This window comes from Eschrichtius robustus, chromosome X (genome assembly GCF_028021215.1).
Source record: "Eschrichtius robustus isolate mEscRob2 chromosome X, mEscRob2.pri, whole genome shotgun sequence".
NCBI classification, from domain to species: Eukaryota; Metazoa; Chordata; class Mammalia; order Artiodactyla; family Eschrichtiidae; genus Eschrichtius; species Eschrichtius robustus.
In genome coordinates this window covers 110,366,928-110,391,850 of record NC_090845.1, presented here as the reverse complement: position 1 = coordinate 110,391,850, position 24,923 = coordinate 110,366,928, and the positions used below count along the sequence as shown (strand labels likewise).

Sequence of the window (24,923 nt, the reverse complement as noted above, 5' to 3'; positions counted from 1 at the left end):
CTTATCATTACTTGGGAACTATATGACTGAGTTCAACCACGTCTTTTCATTTCCATTTTAGTCTCTCCAAATATAATGTAGATAATAAATACATTGTGGTGGTCCAGTGTTGTAAAAGTTGTTAAACTAGTACTCTTAAACAATATTTAAAATGGCATTTTTATTAAGTTGGCATGAACCATGCTGCTAAATTGCTTTTAATATGATAATGTTTGCAGTTTACTCTGCCATAAGTGCAGTTTGGCAGTAGAGTGTACATGAATATTTCATCTAGCAAAGGCCATGATTCTGTAATTATAAATAGACGTGTTCCAACAGAAGTAGACAGATGCTTGTGTTTCAAAGCAAATGTTCTAAAGTATGAGGAGTTGGTTAAAGGCTTGGGGAAAGGCAGATATGCGGGGGCCGGGGGGGGGAGTTGTGTGTGGATGTGTGTGTGCACACACATACACGTACATGTGTGTGCAAGTGCGCACACCCAAGTGTGTATGTTATCTGTAGGAAGTCATTTAAGGCACCATGAAAGCTGAGAAGTCAACAGTAAAGTCAGCCATAGCTGTGACTTAGACTACACTACCTCTGTAGCACTCCATTGTACTTTTGCTTCTCTTAGGCTGCTTCCATTTCAGAAAAGAGCTTCTGTCTTTTGCCCCAAGAACAAATATCCCCCTAAAACCTAATCAAATAGTACACACATTACCAAAGGGCTTAAGCAAGCTGTATGTTCTATATTCTGCCATGAGTAAATTAATTAGCTAATGCAACGTTTTTCTCTTTTCTTTTTTCAAAATTATCACATGATATATATTGGGTATGATGTTCCCCGGATGAAATGACTGGTAACAAAATGAAGTAAAGTAAATGTTGTCCATCTCCTTGTGTATACTCCTAGTGAACTCTTAATAGTCTGAAATTTTCAATGCTCTACTCATTTGATAGTGCCTGTTAAAGACTTACACACGGCTGAAGAGATCGGCCAAGATGGTGGAGTAGAAAAACCCTGAGCTCACCTCCTCTCAAGGACACACCAAAATTACAGCTATTTAAAGAACACCTATCGACAAAAAAGACTGGGACCTACCACAAAAGATCCTCTACAACTAAAGATATAAAGAAGGAACCACAATGAGATGGGTAAAAGGGGCAGTTGCAGCAGAATCAAGACCTATACGTGCGGGTGGGCAACCCAAAAATGGAAGAATAATTACAACTGCAGAGATTCTCCCCAAGAACGGAGAGGTCTGAGCCCCACATAAGTTTCCCCAGAATGGAGGTCCTGTGCCGAGAAGACAAGCCCCTAGAGCACTTGGATTTGAAGGCCAGCAGGGCTTCCTTCTGGGAGACTCAGAGGGCTGTGGGGAAGAGACATTCCACTATTAAAGTGAAATCTCATAAAAAAATCTTACATGCTCCAGGACACAAGCAGTAATTTGTTTTGTTTTGTTTTCTTTTTTTATATATATCATTATTAGAGTATAATTGCTTTACAATGTTGTGTTAGTTTCTGCTGTATAACAAAGTGAATCAGCTGTATGTATACATATATCCCCATATCCCCTCCCTCTTGCGTCTCCCTCCCACCCTCCCTATCCCACCCCTCTAGGTGGACACAAAGCTCTGAGCTGATCTCCCTGTGCTATGCGGCTGCTTCCCACTAGCTATCTATTTTACATTTTGTAGTGTATATATGTCCATGCCACTCTCTCACTTCGTCCCAGCTTACCCTTCCCCCTCCCAGTGTCCTCAAGTCCATTCTCTACATCTGCGTCTTTATTCCTGTCCTGCCCCTAGGTTCTTCAGAACCTTTTTTTTTTTTTTAGATTCCATATATATGTGATAGCATACGGTATTTGTTTTGCTCTTTCGGACTTACTTCACTCTGTATGACAGACTCTAGGTCCATCCACCTCACTACAAATAACTCAGTTTCATTTCTTTTTACAGATCGGTAATATTCCATTATATATATGTGCCACATCTTCTTTATACATTCATCTGTCGATGGACATTTAGGTTGCTTCCATGTCCTGGCTATTGTAAATAGTGCTGCAATGAACACTGTGGTACATGTCTCTTTTTGAATGATGGATTTCTCAGGGTATATGCCCAGTAGTGGGATTGCTGGGTCATATGGTAGTTCTATTTTTAGTTTTTTAAGGAACCTCCCTACTGTTCTCCATAGTGGCTGTATCGATTTAAATTCCCACCAACAGTGCAAGAGGGTTCCCCTTTTCTCCACACCCTCTCCAGCTTTTACTGTTTGTAGATGTTTTGATGGCCATTCTGACGGGTGTGAGGTGATACCTCATTGTGGTTTTGATTTGCATTTCTCTAATGATTAGTGGTGTTGAGCATATTTTCATGTGTTCGGTGGCAATCTGTAGGTCGACTATGGAGAAATGTCTATTTAGGTGTTCTGCCCATTTTTGGATTGGGTTGCTTGTTTTTTTAATATGGAGCTGCATGAGCTGCTTGTATATTTTGGAGATTAATCCTTTGTCAGTTGCTTCGTTTGCAAATATTTTCTCCCATTCTGAGTGTTGTCTTTTTGTGTTGTTTATGGTTTTCTTTGTTGTGCAAAAGCTTTGAAGTTTCATTAGGTCCCATTTGTTTATTTTTATTTCCATTTCTCTAGGAGGTGTGTCAGAAAGTATCTTGCTGTGATTTATGTCATAGAGTGTTCTGCCTATGTTTTCCTCTGAGAGTTTGATAGTGTCTGGCCTTACATTTAGGTCTTTAATCCATTTTGAGTTTATTTTTGTGTATGGTTTAGGGAGTGTTCTAACTTCATTCTTTTACGTGTAGCTGTCCAGTTTTCCCAGCACCACTTATTGAAGAGGCTGTCTTTTCTCCATTGTGTATTCTTGCCTCCTTTGTCAAAGATAAGGGGACCATATGTGTGTGGGTTTATCTCTGGGCTTTCTATCCTGTTCCTTTGATCTGTATTTCTGTTTTTATGCCAGTACCATACTGTCTTGATTACTGTAGCTTTGTAGTACAGTCTGAAGTCAGGGAGCCTGATTCCTCCAGCTCCACTTTTCTTTCTCAAGATAGAAGCAGTAATTTGAATGGAGCCTGGGTCAAACCTACCTGCTAAAATTGAAAAGCCTCTCAGAGAGGCAAGAGACAACTGGAGCTCACCCTGGGGACACAGAAACTGGCAGCAGCCATTTTGGAGAGCTTGTTCTACCATGACGACACTGGTACTGAGAAGCATCATTTTGGAATCCTCCCTCTAGCTTATTAGCACTGGCACTCGGCCCCAACCACCACCCTGTCAGCACCAGTATTGGGACAAGCAACTAAGTGGGCAGGGACACAGCCCTATCCACCCACCACCAAACAGGTTGCCTTAAGAAACCCTGAGCCCAAAGGAACCACTGAACGTGGCCCCGGCCACCAGAGGGGCCAGGACCAAGCCCCACACACCGTGCACAGGCACTAGATCTAGGATCCCCAGGGCCCTGTAGCCAGAGACCCCAGAACCCAACTCCACCCAACAGTAGGCAGGCACCAACTCCAGAATCACCAACCCTGCCCACCTATGAGCCTGCTCAAGCCTTGGGACCAGCCTCACCCACCAGGAGGCAGAAACCCACCCAAGGAAAACTACAGCCCCACAGCTTGTGGACTTAGTCAAACTACCAGCAGGCCAGCACCAGCCCAGAGACCAGCCAGACCCCAGCCCCTCCCACCAGTGAGTCTGTTACACCCTCAAGACCAGCCTCACCTGCCACCAGGCAGACACCAGCCCCAGGAACATCTCAGCCCTGCTGCCTGTGGACAAGGCCCATCTACTAGCAGGACAGCACCAGACCTGGGACCAGCAGGGCCCAAACCCTGGCCACCAGCAGGCCAACACAAGCTTTGGGACACCCCAGATACTGCAGTCAGCTGTGTCAGGAACCAGCACCACCCACCACCAACTCTAGGACTCCTGTGTTCTGCAGCCAGACCCCAGGACCCAGCTCTGCCTGCCAGTGGGCCAGCACTAGTTCTAGGACATAGCTTCATCTACCAGTGTGCAGGCACCAGGTGCAGGAACTCCTGGAATCCGCCTCTGGCCACCAGAGAGCCAGCACTAGCTCCAGGACCCGCAGGATTCTACAGCCAGACACCTTGTGACCTGGCCTCACCAAGCAGCAGCCAGAAGTCTCTGCACAAGGCAGGGATTAGCAACGAACTGGACCGGGGTCAGCCAAGCCTACCAGACAACCCACAGTAGTCATGCCACCACAACAGAAAGACCCAAGAAGCTCACATAGAAGGCACAACTAGAGCATATACCTCTAGTGACCAGAGGGGAATACATACTTCTGGGGCTAATAGGATATCTCCTAAAAAAAAAGGCCACTTCTCCAAGTTCAGGAAATGTAACCAACATACCAGATACATAGAAACAAAAAGAGCAAGTTAGGTGAAATGAGATGACAGAGGAACATATTCCAAACAGAAGCACAGGATAAAACCCCAGAAGAAGAACTAAGTGAAGTGCAGATAGCCAACCTACCTAAGAAAGAGTTCAAGGTAATGATCATAAAGACACTGAAATAACTCAGGAGAAGAATGGATGCACTGAGTGAGAGGATAGACGTTTATACAAAGAGTTAGAAAAAATAAAGAAAAAACAAATAGAGATGAAGAATACAATAACTGAAATGAAAAAATACACTGAGAAGAATTGAAAGTAGGCTAAATGATACAGGGGAAAAAGATCAGCAAGCTGGAAGACAGAGTAATGGAAATCACTGAAGATGGAAATAAAAACAAAAATAAACAAATGGGACCTAATGAAACTTAAAAGCTTTTGCACAGCAAAGGAAACCATAAACAAGACCAAAAGACAACCCTCAGAGTGGGAGAAAATATTTGCAAATGAAGCAACTGACAAAGGATTAATCTCCAAAATGTACAAGCAGCTCATGCAGCTCAATAACAAAAAAACAAACAACCCCATCCAAAAATGGGCAGAAGACCTAAATAGACATTTCTCCAAAGAAGATATACAGATTGCCAACAAACACATGAAAGAATGCTCAGCATCATTAATCACTAGAGAAATGCAAATCAAAACTACAGTGAGATATCATCTCACACCAGTCAGAATGGCCATCATCAAAAAATCTAGAAACAATAAATGCTGGAGAGGGTGTGGAAAAAAGGGAACCCTCTTGCACTGTTGGTGGGAATGTAAATTGATACAGCCACTATGGAGAACAGTATGGAGGTTCCTTAAAAAACTAAGAATAGAACTACCATACGACCCAGCAATCCCACTACTGGGCATATACCCTGAGAAAACCATAATTGAAAAAGAGTCATGTACCACAATGCTCATTGCAGCTCTATTTACAATAGCCAGGACATGGAAGCAACCTAAGTGTCCATCATTGGATGAATGGATAAAGAAGATGTGGCACATATGTACAATGGAATATTTCTCAGCCATAAAAAGAAAGGAAATTGAGTTATTTGTAGTGAGGTGGATGGAGTTAGAGTCTGTCATACAGAGTGAAGTAAGTCAGAAAGAGAAAAACAAATACAGTATGCTAACACATATATATGGACTCTAAGGAAAAAAACAAAATGAAAACGTCATGAAGAACCTAGTGGCAAGATGGGAATAAAGACATAGACCTACTAGAGAATGGACTTGAGGATATGGGGAGGGGGAAGGGTAAGATGTGACAAAGTGAGAGAGTGGCATGAACATATATACACTACCAAACGTAAAATAGATAGCTAGTGGGAAGCACCCGCATAGCACAGGGAGATCAGCTCTGTGCTTTGTGACCACCTAGAGGGGTGGGTTAGGGAGGGTGGGAGGGAGGGAGATGCAAGAGGGAAGAGATATGGGAACATATGTATAGGTATAACTGATTCACTTTGTTATAAAGCAGAAAATAACACACCATTGTAAAGCAATTATACTCCAATAAAGATGTTAAAAAAAAAAGAAAGAAAGAAGGACATTTAAGAGACCTCTGAGATTACATTATACATACTAACATTCAGATTATAGGGTTCCCAGAAGGAAAAGGGAGAGAGAAAGGGGCAGAGAGTATATATGAAAAATATAATAGACAAAAACATCCCTAATCTGAGAAAGGAAACAGACAGTCTAAGAAGCAAAGAGAGTCCCAAAGAGGATCAATCCAAAAAGGACCACACTAAGACACACTGTAATTTAAATGGCAAAAATTAAAGATAAAGAAAGAACATTAAAAGCAGCAAGGGAAAAGCAACAAGTTACATACAAGGGAACTCCCATAAGGCTATTGGCCTTATAAGTGATACAAGTTTACCTCAGGAAACAAGAAAAATTTCAAATAAACAACCTAACCTTACACCTGAAGGAACTAGAAAAAGAAGAACAAACAACACACAAAGTTAGTAGAAGAAAAGAAATCATAAAGATCAGGGCAGAAATAAATAGACACCAAAAAACAATAGAACAGATCAATGAAACTAAGAGCTGGTTCTTTGAAAAGATTTTAAAAATTGATAAACCTTTAGCTAAACACATCAAGAAAAAAAAAAGAGAGGGCCCAAGTCAAGAAAATCAGAAATGAAAAAGGAGAAGTTACAACTGACACCACAGAAATACAAAGGATCATAAGAGATTACTACAAACAGCTATATGCCAATAAGATGGACAACCTGGAAGAAATGGACAAATTCCTAGAATTGTACAATTTCTCAAGACTGAACCAGGACGAAATAGAAAATATGAATAGAACAATTACCAATAATGAAATTGAGTCAGCAATTTAAAAAACCCTCCTAACAAACAAAAGTCCAGGACCAGATGGCTTCATAGGTGAATTCTACCAAACATGTAGAGAAGAATTAATACCTATCCTTCTCAAACTATGCCAAAAAACTGCAGAGGAAGGAACACTTCCGAACTCATTCTATGAGGCCAGCATCACACTGATACCAAAACCAGACAAACATATCACAAAAAAAAGAAAATTACAGGCAATATCACTGATGAACATAGGTGCAAAAGTTCTGAACAAAATATTAGCAAACCAAATCAAACAATACATTAAAAGAATCATACACCATGATCAAGTGGGATTTATCCCAGGGATGCAAGGATGGTTCAATATCCACAATTGAAACAATGTCATAAACCACATTAGCAATTTGAGGAATAAAAGTCATATGATCATTTTAATAGATGCAGAAAAATCTTTTAACAAAATTCAACATTCATTTATGATAAAAATTCTACAGAATAGGGATATAGAGGGAACATACCTGAACATAATAGAGACCATATATGATAAGCCCACAGCTAACATCATACTCAGTGGTGAAAAGCTGAAAGCATTTCCTCTAACAACAGGAACAAGACAAGGATGCCCACGCTCTCCACTTCTATTCAACATAGTATTAGAAGTCCTAGGCACAGCAATCAGGCAAAAAATAAGAAATAAAAGGCATCCAAATTGAAAAGGAAGAAGTAAAACTGTCACTGTTTGCAGATGACATGGTACTATACATAGGGTATCTTAAAGACACCACCAGAAAACTACTAGAGCTCATCAATTAATTAGAAAAGTTGTAGGATACAAAATTAATATACAGAAATCTGTTGCATTTCTATGCACTAACAACAAACTACCAGACAGAAATTAAGGAAACAATCCCATTTACAATTGCATCAAAAAGAATAAAATACGTAGGAGTAAACCTACCTAAGCAGGTAAAAGACCTATACTTGGAAAACTATAAAACACTGATGAGAGAAATTTAAGAACACACAAACATATGGAAAGATATAATGTATTTGTGAATTGGAAAAATTAATATTGTTAAAATGACCTTACTAACCAAGGCAATCTACAGACTCAATGCAATTCCTATCAAAATACCAATGGCATTTTTTCACAGAACTGGAACAAATAATTTTAAAATTTCTATGGAAACACAAAAGACCCTGAATAGCCAAAACAATATTGACAAAAAAGAACAGAGCTGGAGGTATCACACCCCCTGACTTTAGACTACACTACAACACTACAGTAATCAAAACAGTATGGGTACTTGCACAAAAACAGACATATAGATCAACGGAACAGGATAGAAAGCCCAGAAGTAAACCAACACACTTCTGGACAATTAATCTATTACAAAGGAGGCAAGAAGGAGAAAAAACAATCTTTTCAATAAGTACTGCTGTGAATACTGAACAGCTACATATAAAACAATGAAGTTAGAACATTCTCTAACACCATATTAAAAAAATAAACTCAAAATGGATTAAACACCTAAACGTAAGAGCAGAAACCATAAAACTCCTAGTGGAAAATATAGGCAGAACACTCTTTGACATAAATCACAACAATATTTTCTTGGATCTGTCACCTAAGGCAAAGGAAATAAAAGCAAAAATAAACAAATTGGACCTAGCTAAACTTAAAAGCTTTCACACAGCAAAAGAAACCACAAACAAAACAAAAAGAAAACCTACTGAATGGGAGAAAATATTTGCAAATGATATGACTGATAAGGAGTTAATACCCAAAATATATGAACAGCTCATACAACTCAACATCAAAAAAACAAACAATCTGATTAAAACATGGGCAGTAGAACTGAATAGACATTTTTCCAAAGAGGACATGCAGATGTCCAACAGGCACATGAAAAGATGCTCAACATTGCTAATCCTCAGGTAAATGCAAATCAAAACCACAATGAGACATCACCTCACATCTGTCAGAATGGCTATCATCAAAAAGAACACAAATAATAAATGCTGGTGAGGATGTGGAGAAAAGGGAACCCTCCTGCACTGTTGGTGGCAATGTACATTGATGCAGCCACTGTGGAAAACAGTATGGAATGTCCTCAAAAAACTAAAAATAGAACTACCATATGACCAAGCAATTCCACTCCTGGGCACATATCCAAAAAAAACCAAAAACACTAATTCAAAAAGATACATGCTCCCCAATGTTCATAGCAGCATTATTTACAACAGCCAAGATATGGAAGCAACCTAAGCGTCCATCAACAGATTAATGGATAAAGAAAATGTGGTATACATATACAATGGAATACTACTCAGCCATAAAAAAAGAATGAAATAATGCCATTTGCAGCAACATGGATGGATCTGGAGGGTATTATGCTTAGTGAAATAAGTCAAGCAGAGAAAGACAAATAATGTATGTTTTCACTTACATGTGGAATCTAAAAAATAAACTAGCAAATGTAGCAAAATAGAAACAGACTCACAGTTACAGAGAACAAACTAGTTGTTACCAGTGAGGAGAGGGAAGGGCACTATAGGAATAGGGGATTACGAGGTACAAACTACTATGTATAAAATATATAAGCAACAAGGATATATTTTACAGCAGAAGGAATATAGCCAATACTTTATAATACTATAAATGGAGTGTAATCTATAAAAATTTTTAATCAATATTTTGTATACCTGAAACTAACATAATATTGTAAATCAACTATACTTCAATTTAAAAAAGACTTACACACTGCTTGCCACATTTTTATGTTTATTTTGTGTTCCTTTTTCTCCTCATGTTTGATTTGATGAAGGCAACAGAATACATGTTGGTAGAACACAACACATGGATAATACTAACATTGCACACAACTAACAATTATGGTAATTTTCCATAAGACTAATTCTCCACCAATACATCTAAAAGGGATTCTCTTAGTATATCTCAGGATCTAAAAGGAGTCTCAAAAATATTAATATAACCTCCATTTTACATATGTGGAAAATGAAGTCTTGAGTAGAAATGCAAATGGTCTATACACCTGGAAAAAGAAAGAAGCTCTTTGAACCTGTTAAATGGCCAAAAACAAATCCAGTCTGAATGAGTTTGTATTTGAATAAAAAGCAATGTCTTGATGAGCAGTGTAAATTGCGATGGAGTTAGAAAGTACTCAACATTTCCTTGCTTTACCAATAATGGAATCTTTGGCAATGAGGTAATTTAACATAATTTCATTATAATATTTTTCTAAGATTGTTTTTTCAAACAGTATTGGATTAATAATAAATGTAAACTATAACTTTTATGTAATAATTCATGCAATTAAGATGTATATGAGATGAGTTACTTGAGTATTTATATTCATTTATCAGTGAACTTTAGAGTTTGTATTGTTTCCTTAGCCAGTGGAAAATTAGATGGATACAGTTTATATGTAAGAGAAACACAAAAAATTTTTTTTGAAAGTTGTAAAGTACATTCTTGGAGGATGTTTTAACATCTTCCCAACAATACTGCATATGGGTTCTAAATTCTCTACCTCCTCACCAACACAAGCTATTTCCTTTTTTTTTTTCTTTAATCATAGCCATCCAATTGGATATGAAGTGGTATTTAGTGGCTTAATTTCCATTTCCCTAATGACTAATAACTTCTTTACATGTGCTTCTTGGCCATTTGTATATCTTCTTTGGATAAATGTCTAAATAAATCACATGTCCATTTTTTTAATTGGGCTGTCTTTTTGTTGTTGAATTGTGTTTTTTATATGTTCTGGATATTAGATCCTTATCATATATATAACTAGTAAATATTTTATCCCATTCTGTAGGTTTTTTCACTTTCTTGATAATGTTCTTTGATTAACAAAAGTATTTTTTTCACCTATAAGCTTTTTTCTATCATTTTTTCATAGCATTTTGAGTGTTCCAAGTAGTGATATAAATTTTACTTTTGTAGCAACCGTTATTGGTTTCTTTTATAAGTATGCCTGTAATTGTATACCACTAGTGTCTACATTTATCTGACAGATGGGTTTTGTTCTGTTATACTTTTACTAAAGCTATAAGTCACTATAAAAATGAACAAAAATGGATTACTTGAGTTCCTTTATAATTCTGTTTCAATTAAATGGCTGACAGTTGCTTCCCATAAAGTTGCTATAAAATTAGATAAAATCAGAGTATTATTGCACTTATTTAAAAAATGTATTCTCTTTCAACTCATGGTGCCTTTCCCCCCAGCTTTATATGATAAGGATCTACTTTTTTAAAGAATCTACTTTTTCTGTTTAGAAAATAAATTATTAAATTTTTATTTCAGTTTTGTAGAATTCCTCTGTTCTCCTGAATTACATTTAATATCTTCTTTTTAAAAAAGATGTTCCTTCGAAACTGAGTTGTTTGTAGTGAGGTGGATGGACCTAGAGACTGTCATACATAGTGAAGTAAGTCAGAAAGAGAAAAACAAATACCAAATGCTAACACATATATATGGAATCTAAAAAAAAAAAATGATCATGAAGAACCTAGGGGCAAGACGGGAATAACGACGCAGACCTACTAGACAATGGACTTGAGCATACGGGGAGGGGGAAGGGTAAGCTGGGACAAAGTGAGACAGTGGCATGGACACATATACACTACCAAACAAAAAACAGATAGCTAGTGGGAAGCAGCCGCATAGCACAGAGAGATCAGCTTGGTGCTTTGTGACCGCCTAGAGGGGTGGGATAGGGAGGGTGGGAGGGAGGCATATGCAAGAGGGAAGAGATATGGGGACATATGTATATGTATAACTGATTCACTTTGTTGTAAAGCAGAAACTAACACACCATTGTAAAGCAATTATACTCCAATAAAGATGTTAAATAAAAATTAAAAAATAAAAAAGATGTTCCTTAATTAATATATGCACAGATTTTCATGACAGCATAAATTGTTTTCATTTTTTAATGTTCTCAAAATGTCTGCTTTGATACAATTGCCTAAAATATTAACATTAACACAGAAGCTAGTAGAAATGTTCCTGCAAAAGACAATGATGAATGCTATTTTGAAATAGCTATAAACCATCAAGAAATACAGTAAGGGCTTCCCTGGTGGCGCAGTGGTTAAGAATCTGCCTGCCAATGCAGGGGACATGGGTTCAAGCCCAGGTCCGGGATGATTCCCACATGCCGTGGAGCAACTAAGCCCATGTGCCACAACTACTGAGCCTGAGCTCCAGAGCCCACGAGCCACAACTACTGAGCCCACGTGCCACAACTACTGAAGCCCGCACGCCTAGAGCCCATGCTCCACAACAACAGAAGCCACCGAGGAGAGCGCAGCAACAGGGGTGCAGAGGGCAAAGCGGAGAGATTCCTGCACAGAGGATCGATGCTGACCAGCACTCACCAGCCCGAGAGGCTTGTCTACTCACCCACCGGGACGGGCGGGGGCTGGGAGCTGAGGCTCGGTCTTCGGTCAGATCGCAGGGAGAGGACTGGGGTTGGTGGCGTGAACACAGCCTAAAGGGGTTAGTGCACCACAGCTGGCCGGGAGGGAGTCCGGGAAAGGCTGGAGCTGCCGAAGAGGCAAGAGACTCTTTCTTGCCTCTTTGTTTCCTGGTGCGCGAGGAGAGGGGATGAAGAGCGCGGCTTAAAGGAGCTCCAGACACAGGCACGAGCCGCACTCTCAGCGCAGACCCCAGAGACGGGCATGAGACGCTAAGGCTGATGCTGCCGCCACCAAGAAGCCTGTGTGCAAGCACAGGTCACTATCCACACCGCCCCTCCCGGGAGCCTGTGCAGCCCGCCACTGCCAGGGTCCCGAGATCCAGGGACAACTTCCCCGGAAGAACGCACGGCGTGCCTCAGGCTGGTGCAACGTCACGCAGGCCTCTGCCGCCGCAGGCTCGCCCCGCATCCGTACCCCTCCCTCCTCCCCGGCCTGAGTGAGCCAGAGCCCCCGAATCAGCTGCTCCTTTAAGCCCATCCTGTCCTAGTGAAGAACAGACGCCCTCAGGAGACCTACACGCAGAGGCGGGTCCAAATCCAAAGCTGAAACCCGGGAGCTGTGAGAACAAAGAAGAGAAAGGGACATTTCTCCCAGCAGCCTCAGGAGCAGCGGATTAAAGGTCCACAATCAACTTGATGTACCTGCATCTGTGGAATACCTGAATAGACAACAAATCACCCCAAATTGAGGAGGTGGACTTTGGGAGCAAGATATATTAATTTTTCCCCTTTTCCTCTTTTTGTAAGTGTGTATGTGTATGCTTCTGTGTGAGATTTTCCCTGTATAGCTTTGCTTTCACCATTTGTCCTAGGGTTCTGCCCGTCCGTTTCCTTTTTTTTTTTTCCCCCTTTTAAAAAATTTTTTTCTTAATAATTATTTATTTTAATAACTTTATTTTATTCTATCTTACTTTATTTTACTTTATTTTATTTTATCCCCTTTCTTTCTATCTATTTTTTCTTCCTTTTATTCTGAGCCATGTGGATGAAAGGCTCTTGGTGCTCCAGCCAGGCATCAGGGTTGTGCCTCTGAGGTGGGAGAGCCAACTTCAGGACACTGGTCCACAAGAGACCTCTCAGCTGCATGTAATACCAAACGGCAAAAATCTCCCAGAGATCTCCATCTCAACACCAAGACCCAGCTTCACTCAACGACCAGCAAGCTACAGTGCTAGACACCCTATGGCAAACAACTAGCAAGACTGGAACACAGCCCCATCCATTAGCAAAGCAGCTGCCTAAAATCATAATAAGGTCACAGACACCCCAAAACACACCATCAGACGTGGACCTGCCCACCAGAAAGACAAGATCCAGCCTCATCCACCAGAACAAAGGCACTAATCCCCTCCACCAGGAAGCCTACACAACCCACCGAACCAACCTTAGCCACTGCGGACAGACACCAAAAACAACAGGAACTATGAACCTGCGGCCTGCAAAAAGGAGACCCCAAACACAGTAAGATAAGCAAAATGAGAAGACAAAAACCACACAGCAGATGAAGGAGAAAGGTAAAAACACACTAGACCTAACAAATGAAGAGGAAATAGGCAGTCTACCTGAAAAAGAGTTCAGAATAATGATAGTAAAGATGATCCAAAATCTTGGAAATAGAACAGACAAAATGCAAGAAACATTTAACAAAGACCTAGAAGAACTAAAGAGGAAACAAGCAATGATGAACAACACAATAAATGAAATTAAAAATACTCTAGAAGGGATCAATAGCAGAATAACTGAGGCAGAAGAACGGATAAGTGACCTGGAAGGTAAAATAGTGGAAATAACTACTGCAGAGCAGAATAAAGAAAAAAGAATGAAAAGAACTGAGGACAGTCTCAGAGACCTCTGGGACAACATTAAACGCACCAACATTCGAATTATAGGGGTCCCAGAAGAAGAAGAGAAAAAGAAAGGGACTGAGAAAATATTTGAAGAGATTACAGTTGAAAACTTCCCTAATATGGGAAAGGAAACAGTTAATCAAGTTCTGGAAGCACAGAGACTCCCATACAGGATAAATCCAAGGAGAAACATGCCAAGACACATATTAAACTATCAAAAATTAAATACAAAGAAAACATATTAAAAGCAGCAAGGGAAAAACAACAAATAACACACAAGGGAATCCCCATAAGGTTAACAGCTGATCTTTCAGCAGAAACTCTGCAAGCCAGAAGGGAGTGGCAGGACATACTTAAAGTGATGAAGGAGAAAAACCTACAACCAAAATTACTCTACCCGGCAAGGATCTCATTCAGATTTGATGGAGAAATTAAAACCTTTAAAGACAAGCAAAAGCTGAGAGAGTTCAGCACCACCAAACCAGCTTTACGACAAATGCTAAAGGAACTTCTCTAGGCAAGAAACACAAGAGAAGGGAAACACCTACAATAACAAACCCAAAACATTTAGGAAAATGGGAATAGGAACATACATATCGATAATTACCTTAAATGTAAACGGATTAAATGCTCCCACCAAAAGACACGGACTGGCTGAATGGATACAAAAACAAGGCCCGTATATATGCTGTCTACAAGAGACCCACTTCAGACCTAGGGACACATACAGACTGAAAGTGAGGGGATGGAAAAAGATATTCCATGCAAATGGAAATCAAAAGACAGCTGGAGTAGCAATGCTCATATCAGACAAAATAGACTTTAAAATAAAGACTGGGCTTCCCTGGTGGTGCAGTGGTTGGGAGTCTGCCTGCCAGTGCAGGTGACACGGGTTCGAGCCCTGGTCTGGGAAGATCCCACATGCCGTAAGAGCGGCTGGCCCTGTGAGCCACAACTGCTGAGCCTGTGCGTCTGGAGCCTGTGCTCCACAACAAGAGAGGCCACGATAGTGAGAGGCCTGCGCACCGCGATGCAGAGTGGCCCCCGTTTGCCACGACTAGAGAAAGCCCTCGCAAAGACACAAAGACCCAACACAGCCATAAATAAATAAATAAATAAATAAATAAATAAATAAATAAAATTAACAATAAAGACTATTACAAGAGACAAGCAAGGACACTACATAATGATCAAGGGATCGATCCAAGAGGAAGGCATAACAACCGTAAATACTTATGCACCCAACACAGGAGCACCTCAATACATAAGGCAAATACTAACAGCCATAAAAGGGGAAATCGACAGTAACACAATCATAGTAGGGGACTTTAACACCCCACGTTCACCAATGGACAGATCATCCAAAGTGAAAATAAATAAGGAAACACAAGCTTTAAATGATACATTAAACAAGATGGACTTAATTGATATTTATAGGACATTCCACCCAAAAACAACAGAATACACATTTTTCTCAAGGGCTCATGGAACATTCTCCAGGATAGATCATATCTTGGGTCACAAATCAAGCCTTGGTAAATTTAAGAAAATTGAAATCATATCAAGTATCTTTTCGGACCACAATGCTATAAGACTAGATATCAATTACAGGAAAAGATCTGTAAAAAATACAAACACATGGAGGCTACACAATACACTACTTAATAACGAAGTGGTCACTGAAGAAATCAAAGGGGAAATCAAAAAATACCTAGAAACAAATGACAATGGAGACACGACGACCCAACACCTACGGGATGCAGCAAAAGTCGTTCTAGGCGGGAAGTTTATAGCAATACAATCCTACCTCAAGAAACATCTCAAATAAACAACCTAACCTTGCACCTAAAGCAATTAGAGAAAGAAGAGCAAAAAAACCCCAAAGTTAGCAGAAGGAAAGAAATCATAAAGATCAGATCAGAAATAAATGCAAAAGAAATGAAGGAAACGATAGCAAAGATCAATAAAACTAAAAGCTGGTTCTTTGAGAAGATAAACAAAATTGATAACCCATTAGCCAGACTCATCAAGAAAAAAAGGGAGAAGACTCAAATCAATAGAATTAGAAATGAAAAAGGAGAAGTAACAACTGACGCTGCAGGAATACAACGGATCATGAGAGATTACTACAAGCAACTCTATGCCAATAAAATGGACAACCTGGAAGAAATGGACAAATTCGTAGAAATGCACAAGCTGCCAAGACTGAACCAGGAAGAAATAGAAAATATGAACAGACCAATCACAAGCACTGAAATTGAAACTGTGATTAAAAATCTTCCAACAAACAAAAGCCCAGGACCAGATGGTTTCACAGGCGAATTCTGTCAAACATTTAGAGAAGAGCTAACACCTATCCTTCTCAAACTCTTCCAAAATATTGCAGAGGGAGGAACACTCCCCAACTCATTCGACGAGGCCACCATCACCCTGATACCAAAACCAGACAAAGATGTCACAAAGAAAGACAACTACAGGCCAATATCACTGATGAACAGAGATGCAAAAATCCTCAACAAAATACTAGCAAACAGAATCCAACAGCACATTAAAAGGATCATACACCATGATCAAGTGGGGTTTATTCCAGGAATGCAAGGCTTCTTCAGTATACGCAAATCAATCAACGTGATACACCATATTAACAAATTGAAGGAGAAAAACCATATGATCATCTCAATAGATGCAGAGAAAGCTTTTGACAAAATTCAACACCCATTTATGATAAAAGCCCTGCAGAAAGTAGGCATAGAGGGAACTTTCCTCAACATAATAAAGGCCATATGTGACAAAACCACAGCCAACATCATCCTCAATGGTGAAAAACTGAAACCATTTCCACTAAGATCAGGAACAAGACAAGGTTGCCCACTCTCACCACTATTATTCAACATAGTTTTGGAAGTGTTAGCCACAGCAATCAGAGAAGAAAAAGAAATAAAAGGAATCCAAATCGGAAACGAAGAAGTAAAGCTGTCACTGTTTGCAGATGACATGATACTATACATAGAGAATCCTAAAGATGCTACCAGAAAATTACTAGAGCTAATCAATGAATTTGGTAAAGTAGCATGATACAAAATTAATGCACAGAAACCTCTTGCATTCCTATACATTAATGATGAAAAATCTGAAAGAGAAATTAAGAAAACACTCCCATTTACCATTGCAACAAAAAGAATAAAATATCTAGGAATAAACCTACCTAAGGAGACAAAAGACCTGTATGCAGAAAATTATAAGACACTGATGAAAGAAATTAAAGATGATACAAATAGATGGAGAGATATACCATGTTCTTGGATTGGAAGAATCAACATTGTGAAAATGACTCTACTACCCAAAGCAATCTACAGATTCAATGCAATCCCTATCAAACTACCACGGGCATTTTTCACAGAACTAGAACAAAAATTTCACAATTTGTATGGAAGCACAAAAGACCCCGAATAGCCAAAGCAATCTTGAGAACGAAAAATGGAGCTGGAGGAATCAGGCTCCCTGACTTCAGACTATACTACAAAGCTACAGTAATCAAGAAAGTATGGTACTGGCACAAAAACAGAAACATAGATCAATGGAACAGGATAGAAAGCCCAGAGATAAACCCATGCACATATGGTCACCTTTTCTTTGATAAAGGAGGCAAGCACATACAGTGGAGAAAAGACAGCCTCTTCAATAAGTGGTGCTGGGAAAATTGGACAGGTACATGTAAAAGTATGAAATTAGAACACTGCCTGACACCATACACAAAAATAAACTCAAAATGGATCAAAGACCTAAATGTAAGGCCAGACACTATCAAACTCTTAGAGGAAAACATAGGCAGAACACTCTATGACATAAACCACAGCAAGATCCTTTTTGACCCAGCTCCTAGAGAAATGGAAATAAAAACAAAAATAAACAAATGGGACCTAATGAATCTTAAAAGCTTTTGCACAGCAAAGGAAACCATAAACAAGACCAGAAGACAACCCTCAGAATGGGAGAAAATATTTGCAAATGAAGCAACTGACAAAGGATTAATCTCCAAGATTTACAAGCAGCTCATGCAGCTCAATAACAAAAAAACAAACAACCCAATCCAAAAATGGGCAGAAGACCTAAAGAGACATTTCTCGAAAGCAGATATACAGATTGCCAACAAACACATGAAAGAATGCTCAACATCATTAATCATTAGAGAAATGCAAATCAAAACTACAATGAGATATCATCTCACACTGGTCAGAGTGGCCATCATCAAAAAATCTGGAAACAATAAATGCTGGAGAGGGTGTGGAGAAAAGGGAACACTCTTGCACTGTTGGTGGGAATGTCAATTGATACAGCCACTATGGAGAACAGTATGGAGGTTCCTTAAAAACCTAAAAATAGAACTACCATACGAGCCAGCAATCCCACTACTGGGCATATACCCTGAGAAAACCATAATTCAAAAAGAGTCATGTACCACAATGTTCATTGCAGCTCTATTTACAATAGCCAGGACATGGAAGCAACCTAAGTGTCCATCATTGGATGAATGGATAAAGAAGATGTGGCACATATGTACAATGGAATATTTCTCAGCCATAAAAAGAAAGGAAATTGAGTTATTTGTAGTGAGGTGGATGGAGTTAGAGTCTGTCATACAGAGTGAAGTAAGTCAGAAAGAGAAAAACAAATATAGTATGCTTACACATATATATGGAATCTAAGGGAAAAAAAAAAAGTCATGAAGAACCTAGGGGCAAGACAGGAATAAAGACACAGACCTACTAGAGAATGGACTTGAGGATATGGGGAGGGGGAAGGGTAAGCTGTGACAAAGTGAGAGAGTGGCATGGACATATATACGCTACCAAACGTAAAACAGATAGCTAGTGGGAAGCAACCGCATAGCACAGGGAGATCAGCTCGGTGCTTTGTGACCACCTAGAAGGGTGGGATAGGGAGGGCGGGAGGGAGGGAGATGCAAGAGGGAAGATATATGGGAACATATGTATAACTGATTCACTGTGTTATAAAGCAGAAACTAACACACCATTGTAAAGCAATTATACTCCAATAAAGATGTTAAAAAAAAAGGAGAATCCACCGCAATGAGAAGCCTGCGCACCGCAATGAATAGCCGCCGCTTGCCGCAACTAGAGAAAGCCTGCGAGCAGCAACGAAGACCCAATGCAGCCAAAAATAAATAAATAAAATAAATAAATATTTTTTAAAAAAGAAATACAGTAATATTTTCATCATTGCATAGTTTTTCTGACCAGCAGGAAAAACAGATCTTTTCTTACTTGAATCCAAAGAATATGGCCAGTACAAAACAGGGAGCTTAGGCATATGCAGTAAGAGACTCTGGTATTTACTTTTTGACAAATCTAAATTTGTACAGAATTAAAGAAAGAATCTTCATCACTTTAAAGGTGACAATGTCAGGGAAACTATAGTTTCCCTGGGGTGGGTTCTAACAAATCAATTAAAAATATGACTAAAGGAGTCATTTTAGTTGCCTTTATAACTAATGGCAAGAATTCTAGAAAAAAATGAGGAGTAAGAAGACTCATGAGGGCTTCCCTGGTGGCGCAGTGGTTGAGAGTCTGCCTGCCAATGCAGGGGACACGGGTTCGAGCCCTGGTCTGGGAAGATCTCACATGCCGCGGAGCAACTAGGCCCGTGAGCCACAACTACTGAGCCTGCGCGTCTGGAGCCTGTGCTCCGCAACAAGAGAGGCCGCGATGGTGAGAGGCCCGCGCACCGCGATGAAGAGTGGCCCCCGCTTGCCGCAACTAGAGGAAGCCCTCGCACAGAAACGAAAACCCAACACAGCCAAAAATAAATAACTAAATAAAATAAAAAAATTTTGAAAAAAAAAAAAAAAGAAGACTCATGATACAAATTATAACATAACTACTCTGAGTCTGGGACCAAGTGTTTAAATACTAGGCAAGGACTTCCTTGGTGGTGCAGTGGTTAAGTATCCGCCTGCCAATGCAGGAGACACGGGTTCAAGCCCTGGTCCAGGAAGATCCCACATGCCCCAGAGCAACTAAGCCCATGAGCCACAACTACTGAGCCTGTGCTCAAGAGCCCACAAGCCACAACTACTGAGCCCGCATGCCACAACTACTGAAGCCCGCGTGCCTAGAGCCCATGTTCCGCAACAAGAGAAAGCACTGCAATGAGAAGCCTGCGCACCACAACGAAGAGCAGCCCCTGCTCTCTGCAACTAGAGAAAGACTGCGCACAGCAATGAAGACCCAACACAGCCAAAAAATAAATAAATAAATACTAGGCAAATATATAAAGGCCTTAGTAAGTCCAAATGTAGAACAGTATCCTATAACACAACACTTTCAGTAATGGAGGCATCCTTTAGAGGAGGCAAGACAAGTAATGCCAGCAATGTGGTAGGCAGCAGACAGGTGCTTGATACAAGAGTAGTACAGTAGAGGGCCAAAAGCCAATTTTCAGTTACCAAAAAAATAATGTGCATGAGTGGAGAATTTTGCCATTAATTATTAGTGATGCTATAAATCTGTGCATATACATCTCTAGCACCAAAATAAAGATAGAAATAACTTTATTAAGAAAGCATTTTAGGTCAAGATTCTGTATTATGTAAACATCTTAAAAGGGAGAAATTATTTACCTACAAATATTCCAGATCTGAAACAAAAAATGATAAGACTGTTATAATAATAGTTTATTTTTAATACTTCATTATTAAGGCAGTTTTACATTCACAGAAAAATTGAGTGGAAGGCAAGAGATTTCCCATATATCCCATAATCCTACACATGGATAGCTTCACCCATTAGCAACATTCCACACTAGAGTGGTACATTTGTTACAATTGTTGAACCTACATTGACACATCCTTATCACCCAGAGTCCATAGTTAGGGTTCACTCTTGTACATCCTATGGGGTTTGACAAATATATAATGGCATATATACACAATCATAATTTCTTACAGAGTAGTTGTACTACCCTAAGAATCTTCTGTGTTCCAAGTACTCATCTCTCCTTCTTCCCATGACACCTGGCAACCACTGATCCTTTTACTATCTCCATAGTTCTGTTTTTCTAGAATATCATATAGTTAAAATCATACAGTGTATAGCCTTCTCAGAGTCACTTCTTTCCTTAATAATATGTATCTAAGGTTACACCATGTCTTTAATAGCTCACAGCTCATTTGATTTTAGGCACTAAACAATATTCCATTGTCTGGATGTACTACTACAGTTTATTTATCCATTCACCTAATGAAGGACATCTTGGTTGCTTCCAAGTTTGGGGCATTATGAATAAAGTTGATGTAAACATTCATGTTCGGGTTTTTGTGTGGATAGGAGTTTGCAATTCATTTGGGTAAATACCAAGTAATGCAATTGGTAGATCGTATGGTAAGAATATGTTAGTTTTGCAAGAAACAGCTAAACTGTCTTCCAGTGCTGCTGTACCATTTTGCATTCCCACTAAAACTGGATGAGAGTTACTGCTGCTCCACAATCTCACCAGCATTTTGTGTTGTCAGTGTTCTCAATTTACGACATTCTAATAGGTGTTGAGTGGTTGACAATTTCTTGATAGATTATTTCTCTATAAAATAATCTTAATTTCCTTTCTTAAGAATATCCATAATCTATACAATACGTTATAGCATACATATGTTGTCAGTAAGAATAGAAAGTCCTCAGACTTTCCCCTTGGGGCTGTCTCCTCTTTAATGATGCTCTACCTGAGAGTAAGAAAGGAGAAACCTGTACCCTAGGCAGCCATTGCCAAAACTATAAGAGAATAGGTATCGTTTGAAAACAGAGCAGTGATTTCTGTTTTGCCATTGCGTGGATTTTCCTCCTTCTAAATCAACTTTATTTTAACATAGTTTATGAAAAATTAAAAGCATTAATTTTAACTGTACAGTTCAATGAATTTTGACAAATGTATATACCTATTTAAGTACCACCACTTCTACAATAAGAACATTTACATCACTGTCCCCCTCCAATACCTCCTCCAAACCTCCAAACCCCTCCAAACCTCTCCTTCCTTCCCCTTTTGCAGTCAATCATACCTTCCCCCACACACACCAATCCACGTCACTAAGCAACCACTGATCCGATTTCCCTCATTAAAGATTAGTTTGGCTGTTCCATAATTTCACATAAATGAAATCATAGCGTATTATTTTCTGTCAGTTCTTTCATTCAGCATGTTTTGGAGATTTATCCATTTTTTGTGTGTATCAGGAGTTTTCTGCTTTTTATTATAAGTAATATTTCCTTGTACAGATACACTACAATCTATTTATCCATTTATCTGTGATAGATCTTTGAGTCATTTCAAGTTGTGGGCATATGAATAAAACTGCCGTTAAAATTGGAGCATAAGTCATTTTGTAGACGTATGTTTTTATTTCTGCTGGATAAATAAATACCTACGAGCAGAATGGCTGGGTCATATGGTAGGCATAACTTTAACTTTATGAGAAAGTAGAAGACATTTCCAAAGTGGTTATACCATATTATATATGCCCATCAACAACATATGAAATTCCTGGCTGTTGCACATCCTTGTTAACAATTGTCACTCTTTTTTTTTTTTTGACTAAAATCTACTATTTATTGGACAATTTGCAAAGCACTGTGCTACACTGCTACACATCACATACATTATTTCAACTGTTTCTCATGGAAGCCCTATGAGGTAGGTATTGTATCCACATCTTAAAGAGAACACAACAGTTTCAGAAAAATAAGCTGCTTGCCCCCGATCACACTGCAAAGGAGAAGCCAAACCATAATATGATCCTAACCTGTCTCACGCACCAGTACAACCTGACAGGGACAAAACTTATCTCCATGTATGAAAGATCCAGGTTTTCAAAGAGAAGTAGAATCACTTCATTTTATAATCACATTTAGTATCAGTGGCTTCACTGTCTGAAAAAAAGGTCTCTAAACCATTCTTCCAGTTTACTAATTCTGCTAAAATGTCTTCAGAAATGGCATCATCAGTGAAGCTGCCCAACAAGCCCTCTAGAACAAAACACCCAATGAAATGGGCCTTTATTTATATTTACTGCAAATTGCACTTCCAGGACTTTAGCTTGGAGCTATCCCCCTGCACAGATATGTATAATAACATTACGTGTAAGGTTATCACTCTAATAGCAACAGATAGGAAACAACCTAAACATTCCTCAGGAGCAGATTAAATAAATTATGGTATATTCATTCAGTAGAACCTTATGTAGCCAAAAAAGGAAAGAGGTTCTTTGTTCCTTACCTACTAAAATGGAATGACCTCCACTGGGGAAAACACTGTATAAAGTTTGTTATCATTTGTATAAAAACCCCCATGTACGTGTGTTTGTTCAAGCACAAAATCTTTTGCAAAAGGATACAGGAAACTAGCGAGTGCCTGACTCCAGGGAGAGGAACTAGGAGCTGGGGGACAACGCAAATCACTTTGTATTGACCCAGGGGGAAAGTTATGTATTTAAAATTTTTTTTCAATTAAAAAAAATTATGGACTGATTATACACTTGAAAAATTACAAGAGTAATGTATGGTTCCAGAAGAAAAACCAAAGTCTTCTTATGAAAATCACTATAAAGTTATAACGTAAATAGATTTTTTTAAATGTAAAAAGGCATAAAATTTCCTTTATAGACAACTTCTCACTTATCTACCATGTAATGATAAATGTGCCTGTAATCCCATAAAATAAGTATGATTCTTATGAGAGAATAGAGCCAGGTCAAATGCATCATTAAAAAAAAACATGCATACTAGACTATGAATTCTACTGAGAACAAAGGCCATTACTTTAAATACTTTTAAATTTCCTAGTTCCTGATAGGGTTTTCAGAACAGAGTTTCTTGGTTAATGAATAGCAAATTGATTTATTGGTTAAATTAGCAACTATGGAGCTTCCTGACAACAATATAAAATTAGTGGATAATTCACCAGAAACTAGCTTCTAGATTTTCATTTTAATTACTACTTTGAAACAACATAATTTAGTACCAAAGGTTTAAACACCCAATATAATTGCTAGACTGTGAAATCAGCATTATTTATATCTCATCAGCTATACAAAACTCATCAATTTTTCTTTTGAAAACGGTAGCAGAAATCCCAAAGAATAAAAGAGAGACTATTAATTAAAGGTCATATTTACTAATATAGCACCATAATTCCATTCTCAGGACCTCCCAAGTGGCTGGAAGGAGGAAGGGAAGAAGTGAGGATGTTGGAAAAGTGAGGGTTGTTCTTAACTTGTGGCCCAATTGTGCTGTAAGGCAATGCAGGGTCTAGCAAAGAAGAAAATTGCTGAGGCTGGAGATGAAAACAAAAGCTTTTGGTTCAGATGGTAAAGGAGGCCCTCAAGAACAGTAGAATCAGTTTATCCAGGAGGCAGTGCTGGAGTCGGCCTCATGAACTAGGGGGTTTCTTCTTGGCGTCCACGTCCTTTTTAATTTCTTCAGGTTTTTTAGACAGGTTTGGTATGTCATAGTTCTGAGCCAGATACATTCCCACCACGTTGCCAAGAGTAAATCCAAGCAGGAACTGGAGCATAGTGTCGGCAAGGAGGGCTCGAAGGGCCTCCCCCGGAGTGATGGGTCAACAATTGTCACTCTTAATTTTAGCCATTCTAGTCGGTGTAAAGTGGTATCCCATTGTGGTTATCATTTGTAGTTTCCTAATGATTAATGAAGGTGAGAATATTTTCATGTGCTTAGTTGCTGTTCATTTATATTCTTTGGTGAAGTGTCTTCAAATATTTCTCCCAAATTATACTGAGTTGTTTTT

At 39.1% G+C, this 24,923-nt stretch overlaps 1 protein-coding gene across 1 annotated transcript; it reads right to left on the bottom strand.

Moving 5' to 3' along the window:
* Positions 1–24,401: 24,401 nt before the first annotated feature.
* On the bottom strand, positions 24,402–24,697 carry LOC137757264 (short transmembrane mitochondrial protein 1-like). Its single transcript, XM_068533947.1, has one exon. The coding sequence runs from the start codon at positions 24,687–24,689 to the stop codon at positions 24,546–24,548; it is 144 nt and encodes a 47-aa protein (XP_068390048.1). The 5' UTR covers positions 24,690–24,697; the 3' UTR covers positions 24,402–24,545.
* Positions 24,698–24,923: the final 226 nt, after the last annotated feature.